At 43.5% G+C, this 12423-nt stretch overlaps 1 protein-coding gene across 18 annotated transcripts in view; it reads left to right on the top strand.

The window, feature by feature from the left end:
• LOC130212450 (unconventional myosin-XVIIIa-like) overlaps window positions 1-12423 on the top strand; it is a 58928-nt gene that overhangs the window by 18782 nt on the left and 27723 nt on the right. For all 18 annotated transcript variants that reach the window (XM_056443553.1, XM_056443562.1, XM_056443581.1 and 15 more), the window contains 10 exons: window positions 1496-1666; window positions 2444-2537; window positions 2978-3170; window positions 5447-5533; window positions 7229-7367; window positions 8108-8267; window positions 8349-8535; window positions 10111-10336; window positions 10477-10586; window positions 11431-11496. In XM_056443553.1, coding sequence (XP_056299528.1) covers window positions 1496-1666; window positions 2444-2537; window positions 2978-3170; window positions 5447-5533; window positions 7229-7367; window positions 8108-8267; window positions 8349-8535; window positions 10111-10336; window positions 10477-10586; window positions 11431-11496 — 1433 coding nt within the window. The remainder of the gene's footprint in view (window positions 1-1495; window positions 1667-2443; window positions 2538-2977; window positions 3171-5446; window positions 5534-7228; window positions 7368-8107; window positions 8268-8348; window positions 8536-10110; window positions 10337-10476; window positions 10587-11430; window positions 11497-12423) is intronic.

The raw sequence follows: 12423 nt of genomic DNA, 5'->3' as shown, positions 1-12423 counted from the left end.
CTGTATCTAAACTTTAATTTAATAAGTGTAGATAAAACAAGGCTTATCACACTGAGTCTGGATGCTTCTAAGGGCAAGTATTATAAATATGTATTTATTTTCTAATCTTAAAAAGTTATAAACTCCATTATGTTTTGATTCAGTAATATCCCAAAATATTGGCAAACCCAATTTCCTCTTTTTTGATGACGAACCGGAATTTCAATTACCGTGGTGGCGAATGTCTATCAAAGCAAATATTCAAATGGCTGTACTTGTCTTGTCAACCGTCCTGCTTATCATGAGAAGTACGCAGGGCTGCTGCGGAGCTGATGAAACAGATAGAGCCCACTGCTCTCTGCGTGAAATCCCCCGGTTCCTCTCTCAAGTCTTAGAAGATACCACTTCATGGTGGATTAAAACTCAAGCTTGCACTCGTATCGCCATGTTTCCATCACTCAGCCACGAGATTAAAACGAGAACACTCGTGTTTCCCAACAGAGGACTTTATGTAAATACAATAATTGTGTTCCCTAATTATAATTATAATAATGCATTTCATTTTTATCGCACTCTTCCTTCAAAGAATCTCAGAGTGCCACACATATAGTGAAAACAAATAAAACCGATTGAAACATAGTTAAAGCAACCCATAAAAAAAAATAAAAAAAGAATGTAATAGCTGACAATAAATTAACTCAAGGTAAAAAAATGCCTTCCTGAATAAAAAGGTTTTTAGGCCAGTCTTAAAAGAGTTCAGTGTCTGAGTTGCCCTCAGGTGGTCAGGGAGACCGTTCCACAAGCGTGGCGCTGCCGAGCAAAAGGCCCGGTCGCCCATGGTGCGGAGCTCGGTGTTGGGGACCCGAAGGAGCGAGCGGCCTGTGGATCTGATGGTGCGGGTGGAGGTTAGGGGAGTGATAAGTTCTTGTAGGTAGGGGGGTGCATGTCCGTTGATGCATTTATATGTGAGTACTAGGACCTTGTCGTTAATCCGGAATGAAACGGAGCCAGTGCAGTGATTGGAGAATGGGTGATATGTGGTCATATTTCCGGACTCCCCTCAGGACCCTGGCAGCGCTGTTTTGGATATATTGTAGTTTGGTGATGTTCTTGTCAGTGATCCCAGTGTAGAGTGAGTTGCAGTCGTCCAGTCTAGAGGAGATAAAGGCGTGGACGAGCTTCTCTGCGTCTGACAGGGTTAAAGTGGGGCGGAGTTTGGAGATGTTTTTTAGATGATAAAAGGAGGTTTTGCACAGGAATTTTATATGGTCAGTAATTATAAGTTTTGCTTTCATTCTCGAGATAATGAAAAGGGCAATCATTACTTCATAGACTTCTTTTTGAATATGAAACGGTACTCGCTGAAGCAAGTGGATTTTCCTTCTTTTTCTTCTTCTTTCCGTTTATGCCGCTAACATTGGAACATGCTTTAAGTGCATGTTCTCACCAGCTGCTAGCCATGTACCTGGGGTCGTTGGCAGAAGGGCTAATGGAGGTTTCCATGCATGTGTCTCAGCTGGCAGGAAACAATTTGCACGTCATGAGTGGGCTCAGAAGGCAGCCTACCTGCTGGGCTGCACTCTGGAGGAGCTCTCCTCCTCCATCTTCAAGCACCAGGCCAAGGGCACCCTGCCCAGAGCCAGCTCCATCCGCCAGGCTTCGGACGAAAATGGCTCGGCAGATGCAGGTACTCCACAGACCGCATTTACCAACAGACTATTTCCTCTTCACTCCCCCACCCACCACCCTCCCACCACCAACACCACCTCCCTCCACGCTTTCTCTTTGTCACTCTGTTTCCACACACACATGCATACGCCTCTGCTCATCACTGGAGGGAAATTGCATGCTCTGGAGAAAGTAAAGCTTATCTTAGTAATGAATACCACAGCTTTACAATGGCTATTGAGAGATAAGTACACACACTGTGTCGGGACAAGCAATTTTGGATCTGCTCCTCGTTCATTGTCCTTGAAATCATAATTGCCTCACATTGATTTTTCACATGCTTTCCGTCAGGGCTGCGACGCTCTTTGAAGGGCACGAGGTTACAGTTAAAAGTCTGTCACAGAAGGGATGGACAGAATTGACCTCCGCTTAACCTTCCCTGCACATGGACATACAGTCACCGATGTGTGTACGCGCACATGAAAATGTCCCTCAGTCGACATGAATGCACTATTTTCTGTGCTAGTGGGATGAATTAGGAGTTTAACAGGTGGTCATTGCCGCGGGGCACAGACATGAGAATGCGCCGGTTGACCGGACCGTTTAGGAAACACCTGAGACCTAAATGACGCTGCTTAACAGAGACTATTGTAGACCCAATTTGAATACTTTATGCCTGCCTCTAACAAATTGTGTTTCTTTCTTCCTCTAATTCAACTGCTATTCATATTATTTGTCGATGGAGATATGTTATGAGCTTTTTCTGATCTGCTCTCGGTCTGGCTGCCTCTCACAGCGGGATCCAAAGCCACGGCGATGGACTGTTTAGAGGCCATGGCGTCGGGGCTTTACTCGGAACTCTTCACAACCCTCATCTCTTTAATAAACCGGTTAGTATTTTGGATCCTGTATTTTCCTGAAGCTGTGTCAAATTTAAGATGGCATGTTTTTAGCTGCACCGTTAAATAATGAAATCATGCAGACACCTGATGACATCTTTGATGTGCTAATAAATCTTGGCATTACAGCATTACATCCAGTTTTTTTTTGGGGGGGGGGGGGGAGGTCAAGTGCTGCCTGTCTCGACAAGGTTGTTTTTTAACGGCTTTTACGGGTAGTTTGGCAGTATAAGACGCTATTTTAACTTTAGGCCTTGGATTTCGCTTTTCATTTAGAACTAGGATTATGTTTAGTGATGGTTCAAGTTAAGGATGTGGTGGAGAGAGCTAAGGTTAAAGCCGGGGGTTATATGCATTGAATGCAATCAATACAATGTGGTCTCAAGCATCTCAGTATGTGTGTGTGTGTGTGTTTTCCCTGTGTGCTTCAGGGCCTTGAAATCCAGCCAGCACTCCCTATGCTCTCTGCTCATTGTGGACACGCCGGGCTTTCAAAACCCCAGGCTGGCGAAGCGCGAGTGCGGCGCAACCTTTGAGGACCTATGCCACAACTACACTCAAGAACGCCTGCATTCCCTCTTCTACCAGCGCACCTTCGTTCAGGAGTTGGAGAGATACAAAGAGGTAATGTGAAGTGTGCACACACACACACACAACAACAAAAGCCAGCCTCATTCTGCCTGTCTCTTCCTCCTACTTCTCTGTCTCCCTCTCTTTTTGTCTGCTGCTTTCTCTCAGATAAGCAACTTCAATAGTGTGTGCGTTCACACATTAGATCCCTCCAACCTGCCACATGCTGTGACAGGCCAATGTAGTTCATGTGGTAGACCTTCTCATTAGCGATGCCAGTCTTCACCTCTTCTGCCGAGATCAAAGGAAAGTCACTCACTGCCTTTGGGAGACACGCCCAGCTGCACAGCGGGGTACTTACAGTTCTGCTTCTGTCCTCCTGTGAGTTGTATGCAGCGGGGCTGGACCACAACTCAGTCACTCCGCAGAAATTAAGATATAAATATGAACTATTTATTTTTCTTTCATCGCTGGCATCCATATATATCCATCCATTACGGCTCTCTCGACTCCTAATATCCTTCTTATTCAAAACTCAGTGAAATATTGATAATATTACTTTTAACACTGAGTAAGGATCCTGGGATTTCCCACCCACTTTCCAACCCACGGCCTCCGCCTGGGAGAAAGGGAATTGGAGTGAAATTAAGTATTGCATAAATCTGTGTGTGTGGTGTAATTCTCTCTTGTCAGTGCAACTTGACATTAAGAAGCTGTGAAACCGTCATTGAAAACTGGGTCAAATTAATGTAACACCGCACACCGTATCAATAACATGAAGGTTAAACTGTGAGGCACATGCTTCGTATTTCTTCAAATATTTTAAATGCTGTTTGTCGCTGTATTTAGATAAAACATCATTCATAAAATATCCTCTGCATACTGACTTTTCATGGAAGAGAACAAAAGTGAGTTTGGCTACTTCACATACACTGTTAACTGGAACACTGGCATCTGTCACGGCCACACTATTAGCACTGCCAACGTTCCCCCACATTCCCAGAGCCGCTCGCACTTTCTCACTGCGAGCCGCCTTATGCCCGTTTTTTCTGCGGTGAAGGTAATTTACTGTATATATTTCCACTTTTATCCCCAAAATGTTATTATCTGCAACAGTAATGAAATCTTTTAGAGTTTCCATTTACTCATAGGAAAAGCAGCCGTAGTAAATGCCAAATGTTCTTGTTATTATAATAGATTGGTTGTGGCTTTAGTTTATTTCTTACATCAAATATGCTATTGTTTTTCAATATCCAAGAAAATCTTGGGAATTATTATGGATGCCTGCACATTCACGAGGTGCCGCCCCAACATGATAATGGGGAATTAGGATTTCTCAATGATTTGCATGACTGGCACCTGTGCGCATTCTGTTGTGGGATCAGCGCTAGTCTCTATTGTCTCATATGGAGACCCGTCCAGAATCTGGAGCCAGGCTCGTGATTATTTTCTTTTCTGATCAAATGATCTGACAATAATGTTTTCATTCAATTGTTCGGTTTACAAAATATCAGAAAAAAATCTAAATAAATGTCAATTATAATTTCCCACAGTCCAGGGTGAGCTGTTCGAATGTCTTTTGTCAGACCAATGCTCCTAAACCCACAGATGTTCAGTTTACTGTCATATATCATACACATAGAATAAATGCTCACATTTAAGAAGCTGGAAACAGCAACCGTTTGGCATTTTGCTAAAACAAATGATTGCTGATTCTGTAAACGTTGAACTCCTGTAGGGGTTTACCAGCTGACATTCACTTTCATGTGAGTCAGCGCCACATGGAGGCGAGGTCTCCTAGGGTCATAGGGGCTTGTGTTGGACAATCAGCAACGTTAAATCCTGCAAACTCCTCAGTTTCTGGGTAATCGGAAACTACTACCTCAACACCATGAATGCTTTTCAGGGGCAGGATCTACGACCAAAGCAGGGATTGGGCTATGGCGGTCAAACTGTGGTTCCACAGTTCTTCCGTTTCTCGATAAAGTCCTAGCGTTAAAAGGTGATGGTCAGAACAACATCCCATCCAAGAACAGTCTCATTCCTCATCATCTATATTACCCTTTCGTGAATGTTGCATCCCGATTGATTAAACATGCTCGTTTATGTCTGTAAAAACACATTATACACACAAGCCAGGCCTCTAAATTAACCACCATGATTTATTTAGTGTCAATCACCGGGTGACTTTTTAACTTTCCAAAAAAGAATCTAAGGAGATACACTTTTTCAGTTTCTGAAGACCCAACACGTTATTAATCTCTTGATTCTTTGATTTAGCATCCTCACAAGTCATGAAGGAGTCTGTCAATCTGCCTGTCCTCCTTCAGGAGAACATCGAGCTTGCTTTCGATGACACGGAGCCCAGCACCTCCCTGTCTGTCGCTGTGGTAGACCAGGCCTCAAGCCAAGCGCTGGTAAGTTCAATGTCTTCCTTCATGTGTTGGTTGTCTGCATCTCTGGCTTTAATTTCTAAATATTTTAAGCATAAATACTGAGTCTTTGATATTCCATTTTCACGTGGTTATCTGAATCCTTTTCGTTCAGCAATAAATACCATCTTTTAGCATTGTAAGTTTTCCTCCGGTGAGTTTTGAAATATTGAAAGGTGTTTGGCAGAGGCTCAAACGGGAGGGTAGGAGCGGGAACAGAAAGGTTATAGAATTGACATTAAGAAAGAAAAATCGATATTTGGCCTCTGCAGTCTGTGATCTGCACCATGGCAACAGAAATGGCAGAGTTTAGAGAGTCATAGATCACTTTGGTATAATTCCAATATGTTCACATTGAGTGCTTTACTTTTTATAGGCTCCACACTCTAATGGGAATGTCATCAGAAGCATTGAACTATACTACAACAAGCTGAAAAGCAAAGGGGAAGAAACACAGATCCTTTAAAGTCATTTCTAAAGTCAACTTTAAAGATCTGCTGCTTTCAATGAAAAGACAGTTTGATTTCTTTTTTTCTCAACTCACATATATTCTTTTTTTCTCCTGTTTGTAGCTCAGATGTCCGTTATCGCAAACAGCCTCAACGCTCAATCCATTGCCTCAAAGTTGTCATATGTCTCCTCCAAACTGTGTTGTATTTGAAGTCTGCGCAGTGTGCACTGCTGATAAGGATGTCTCCAGTGTAACTTCCTGATAGCTGCTAAAAAATAGTTTGGTTCCCGAGCTCCCAGGCTGGATTCAGGCGTCAGCCATGCCAACCGAGCTGGCTGCCTCAGTGTGGAGATCAATCTCCCTGGAGCTCATTGTCATCCACAAAACACGGTGGCTTATTTCATCATCTGAACTTACAGGATTCTGACAAAAGTTTAAGAGCAAAAACAGAAACAAACACACAGTGTGCTTTAGATGTTAACGTACAACTGCACTGTCCAATAGGGTCACTTGTACTGCTTTATCGTACATGGACACATTAAAAAACCTTACCCATGCACTTATTCCATAATCATCAATGCTCGAATGGGTTTTGTTTCCTTCTTTGTGCTCACACTAATTGTAATACTAATTGTATTACTTTTTAATCGCCCCGTGCGCCACTCTCCGTATTTATGAGCTCTTTTTTCTTGCCATTTCAATTATAAGGAAGAGCTAAATTGACTATGCCATGGAAATGCTGGAGGGTGCAGAGACCATTCTTTTGGAGCTTTCATTTTGGATGCTAGCTGTGCTGTCGGGCCTCTCACAACCGGCACACACTGGTAAAAACATACAGCGTAGCGCACTACTTTTACTGGCTTTTAGTAGAAGAGAATATTCAAGGAAACGCAGACTATACGAGGCTAGCGCTCAGAATCTTTCACATGTAGCAGTATTTTTTTAGAAAGGTACCCAGAAAGTGATTCATGAAAAAAAATCAGTAAAACCCTCCTGATTAAGTCAAGAGTTCCAAGTGAATAGCTAAAGCAAGCTCGACGTCCTTGTGGCGGTTTGTTACTCATGTGTGTGGGACGGCTGGAAAAACAATATTTGTTCTAGTCATAGAGGTAAAATAGAAAGTTAGCTAAAAGCTACAGTGATCATGGCAGTCTTCAGCTGATTTTGGGCCGAGGAGCTGTGACCTTTGTGCGCGTTCATCTTTTCATGTACACATGTTTATTGGACAGGTACGGGCGGTGCGACCGGATGAGGCCCGGGGCCTGCTGTGGCTGATGGAGGAGGAGGCGCTGCAGCCCGGGGGCTCAGAGGAAACCCTGTTGGGACGTCTCTTCAGCTACTACGGACCTGCTGAGGGCGAGAGCAAAGGCAAGAGAGGACAAATGACACAGACACACTTGAATTCAACACAACAACCTTTAATGTACAGAAACTGACTGGTGATTGTTATTTGCAGAACTCCCGTGTTTCTTTTAAATAAAAAATGAAAAGTGAATATTTCATCCAAATCAAATTAAAGTAATATTAATGATGTTGCCAAATCAAATAATGGGGTGCACATAAACATGTTTGGTCTGAACCGTCATCTGTTTGTTTTGGCATATATTTCTTTACGCTCTCTTTCACATCATTTGCCAACTCTTGGAGCAGGTGTAATTATAGATACAGACTTTTTATCATTTATTTTGTCACAATTTCTGAGACTACAGTCCTCCAGTGAAGACTGTTTTGTGTCAAAGTAAACCTTATTGTAACATATATAGAACATATCCTCAGACAGATCTCTGAACTCAGAAGTTTGAGAAAAGTTTTGTTTCAGACTTCCAAACCAGATTTGAGCTTCTTGCTCTCGTTTATCAGATACACCTGTTTGATAGTTATGAACAACTAGGTTTGGAAACGATTGTATTTCACAACAGTATCACTATCAGCAAGGTGTATGTAGGTTTGTGACAGCCCTTGCATATACCAAGAGTAATGAACACAGGACACATGTTTGATACGCCCTGCGAGCATGACCACTTTCTTTCCTAAACTCCGAAGGGAGACTGCTCGCCTGTCTGCGTTACGTACAATGAGCCTCACACTGACTCCCGCATTTACAACAGGGCACACTTGCCTACTGAAGAGTGAAAAGGATCATCATTTCCTGCTGGGCCACAGTCACGGGACTGACTGGGTGGAGTACGATGCCTGCGGGTGGCTGAACTACGCCAAGCCGAATCCTGCATCGACCAACGCTGCACGCCTGTTGCAGGACTCCCAGAAGTAAGCGTCACAGGAGGTGTGTGGGGAGGTGGGGACGGGGGAGTTTGAGACTTCAGGCTTGAAGCAGTGCATCTCTTGCAGGAAGCTCATCAGCTCGTTGTTCACGAGCCGTGCGGCTGGAGCCACTGTGCTGTCTGGGTCCATTGCGGGCCTCGAAGGCGTTTCCCAGCTGTCCTTGCGACGGGCCACCAGCATGAGGAAGACCTTCACCACGGGGGTGGCTGCCATCAAAAAGAAGTCCTTGTGCATCCAGATAAAGCTTCAAGTGGTGAGAGGAGAAGATGGAACGAATCAGTCAGACTTTGTTTCTACGTGTTTATCCATTGTCGAGTTTCAAAACATGATGTGCCTTGTACCGCCAAGGACGCTGAGTCAACATTCCGGTCTGCATCCTTTTTCATTAATCCAGTTGACAGGTTGATGTGATGAGTAAATCAAGGCCGAGCATTGTGAATTTGTATAGTTGTGTCCTTTGGACACTATAGTCCACACAAATTGCCCTACGCAGCTTTAAATGAAAGATGGGATGAAGGCCAATAGTTGGGCGGCACCCAGAGACGGATTTGAAAATGATATTAGGCCTTGTGTTAGTAATCAATGAGAACAGCTTTGTCTGCAGCTATTTTGCATCCAACCCTTCTGCAGTACCATGGATTATTTTTACAGACAGTATTTTATGAATCCAACACTATGACTTAAAAAAAAAAAGCAGCGGCTGCAACATCTGCACATGTCATTGTTATGGCAAATATATGATGGTTGAGACAGTGTCGGAAATACGAGGGCAAAGGGCAAAACTACCCCTAAGAAGTATAATTTCCCCCCGATATCACTCGGAGAGGGGCATAAAATGCATCCCTAATTATGATATTTTTGTGTGTGTGTCCTATCTGTATTGCATGTACTAGGTAGGTACTCATAAAAAAGCAATACATATAATTTTGAATTATAAAAAAACTAAGAAATAAATTCTAATTGTTAATAGTTGTTTAAAAAATAATAAATACCCATCTATGAAATAAGAATACAATTGAATATAATCGTCTGAATTATGTTTGTTTTTTGTTAAAATAAATCTCCGAAAACACTTGTAGACTACTGCTTAATAATCTTATTATTGCCATTTTTATGAGAATTGCTCATATACTGTGGAGCCTGAATTAGTATTTCTTTTTTTGCAAAACAGTTAAATGTTATTTCACACAAGTTTCAAAAAGTACCCCCAATTTATTTGTTATGTTAAATGCCCCTGGATTTCAGTCAGTGGGGGCAAAAACTGACCCCTACATTTTTTTTACATTTCCTACCCTGGGTTGGGAATCGGGATATGGTCATGAAAGTTGACTGTATGGTACAACCTTGTACGCACATATACTAGCAACAACGAGATGAGAGTTAAAGGTGAAACACTTTGTGGTGAAAAAATCCGCCATTGTATAGTATTCATAGAAGCATTATGAAGCCCCTTTGAGGTTGTATTTAAAAACAAACATTTATGTATTTCACCACACAAATCTGTAAAGACTCAAAGAAAAAAGAGACACACACACTTAAAGTTAGGCTTTACACATTTAGATGATACAATTAAATGTTTTTGTATTTCTCTTCGTGTCATAAAGCTTCATAGTTCTTAAATGCAAACAGCATTCTACATAATAAAGACAGTAGATTTAACCTGCATGTGACCTTTAAAACACAAAGTTCTTACGTAATGGGATATTGTAAAGTGTGCATGTCCAAACCCAAATGCGTATTACTTGGTTGCGTTATGTAAAGCAGCTACGCTTCTGATTCCATGTCGATACGTCTGTGGAAAGTAATGCCACTGCTCTTCGTCTGCCAGGATGCTCTCCTTGACATGGTGCGGAGGTCCAGGATTCACTTTGTTCACTGCATATTGCCCAAGGCAGACGCCCTCAAGGCTCTGAGTGGATCCCTGTTCAAAGGAGGGGAATGTGAGGCTCAAGGGGAGACTGGAGATCCCGGCTTAGTGCAGCTAGATGTAGCCTTGCTCCGTGCTCAGCTGCGTGGCTCCAAGCTGCTGGATGCTCTCCGGATCTACAGGCAAGGTGAGATTGCTGCCTTACCCGTGTACTATAAGGACAGGCACAGAAATACAGACCTTTCTTATTTTTTTCACATCGTCTGTCCCAAAATGTCAGAACAATTCCAGAATCTAACGTTGTTACTCCTTGCCGACTTTTTACAGGTTACCCCGATCACATGGTGTTCTCCGAGTTTCGACGGCGCTTTGACGTGCTGGCACCGCACCTCACCAAGAAGCACGGGAGGAATTACATCGTGAAGGACGAGAAGAGAGTGAGTCAATCGACGGGGGAGGAAAATGTGCAGCTCTGCCGGTGGCCAAGCGCAGGGAAGATTGATGTTGTGAGGAGGCGGCTTCATTACATCTGCCCCTGATTTGTCAGCAGTCGACTGACAGAGAAATAAACCCTCATTCATCAGAGCCATTGGAATTATCTAATCAACTTAACCTTATCAGGATCACTCCTGCTAAAGAGGCAGATGTATAGTGTTGCTTAATATTTAAAAAAGTATGCTTAAAGAAACAAAACACCATTTAAGAAGATGTACTTCTCTTTTTTTTTAGCTGCCAAGGCCTTTTCCCTGTTGTGTTGACAGCGTGCAGGTGCTTTAAATCTTTAATGCTCTTGTTTTAAATGTATGAATACTGATTGTGCTCTGGACCTCTCCAAGAGAAGCTCTAGTTTAAGTGCAGTGAAAACAAATATAGAAGTTTGTTTTTAGAGAAAGTTAAGAGTGAATGGGGTTAAGGGAGAAAAGCTATTCCCCCCCCCCACCTATTCCTGTTTTGTGGCTGAGTTTCTGTGGAAACGCTGGCAAACAAAAGCCCCTCAGTGCTCATAGCAAACCTCTCGTGGTGTAATCTAGATGTGGTCTTTGAGGCTGGAGGCTCAAGTCGGGAGAGGCGGCTGAGACAACAATACACCTACAGTATACAGGCACGTAGATGGACAGGGAGAGGCTCCAGGCTGCACTGTACCATTTGTTCAGCATGGCAACTGAGGCGAGCTGCGGACGACTGAAGTGTTGCAGTGTCAGTATAAGGTCCCACTGGATGCAGCAGTTGAAAGACTAAGTGTGTGTGTGTTTGTTTGTGCACATGTGTGCCTTCACCCAGGCTGTGGAGGAGCTACTGGAGTCCTTGGATTTGGAGAAGAGCAGCTACCACATGGGTCTCAGTCGGGTAAGTCATGCCGCCACAAGTCAAACAACTAAACAGCATTCAAATGATTGAATAAACCGTTGCTATAAATTGCTGCCAGTTTTCGCTGCTCTGAAAGCTCTCAGCAAATAGCAGCAGTACAAAGCTCTCTTTACCCTTGTATTCTTTTTATTCTTTTAAGACACTCACTGTCTGGGGGGGGGGGGGGGGGGGAGTGTGTGTCTTTCATAACATCTGTCCCATCTGTTTGTCATCCTTTTATGAAAAGTTGCCACGCCTTTTTTCTTCTTTCAGTCGTGTAGCCAGTGGCAACCCGAGAGACATTTCTCCACCCACCCCGACCGCAATTCTCTCTTTCTTTTCAGGTCATTAGAGCAAATTCTCGCAACTGATGGCCCTCTTTGTTTTTCCCCATGACCGTTGTAAAGTAATCACAGTAAACACTGCCTGGCACACTGAGGTCTAATCCTATCAGCCGGAAAGTGGCCATCAGCCAAGAAGGAAATCAAAGGGAACAATCATATGGAAAACAGTGGAACTTGTGCTCCCAGATATGTGCGCTGCACAGGGCTCCTTTTCAAACGCACGGCTCGACAATGGTTCGGAGGCAGCATCGCACGGCGCCACACTTTGGAGTGTGAAATGAGCTCAGAAGTAGACGAGCACAGTTGGCCATTCTCAAAGCATTGCAGTGGCATCCTAGCAACCTGGCTCACTTGCATGCCAATTACACCAGCCGCCATGCAACCTGACGGCAGCGGAATCACAGCGTTGACAGCCATTAGAGATGTCCGCGTGTCTCGAAACAGCACAGCCAAAGACATTTTTACAAAGTACTACGGGCGCCTGATGATGACAAATAGCTCCTGCTCCAGCCCCCAGTAAGCAATTTGAAAAGTAATATTCCCTGATGTCATTGAATGCATCACTCCTCCCTACTGGTTTGCA

This window comes from Pseudoliparis swirei, chromosome 3 (genome assembly GCF_029220125.1).
Source record: "Pseudoliparis swirei isolate HS2019 ecotype Mariana Trench chromosome 3, NWPU_hadal_v1, whole genome shotgun sequence".
NCBI lineage: Eukaryota > Metazoa > Chordata > Actinopteri > Perciformes > Liparidae > Pseudoliparis > Pseudoliparis swirei.
This window is presented reverse-complemented; position numbering and strand designations above follow the sequence as displayed.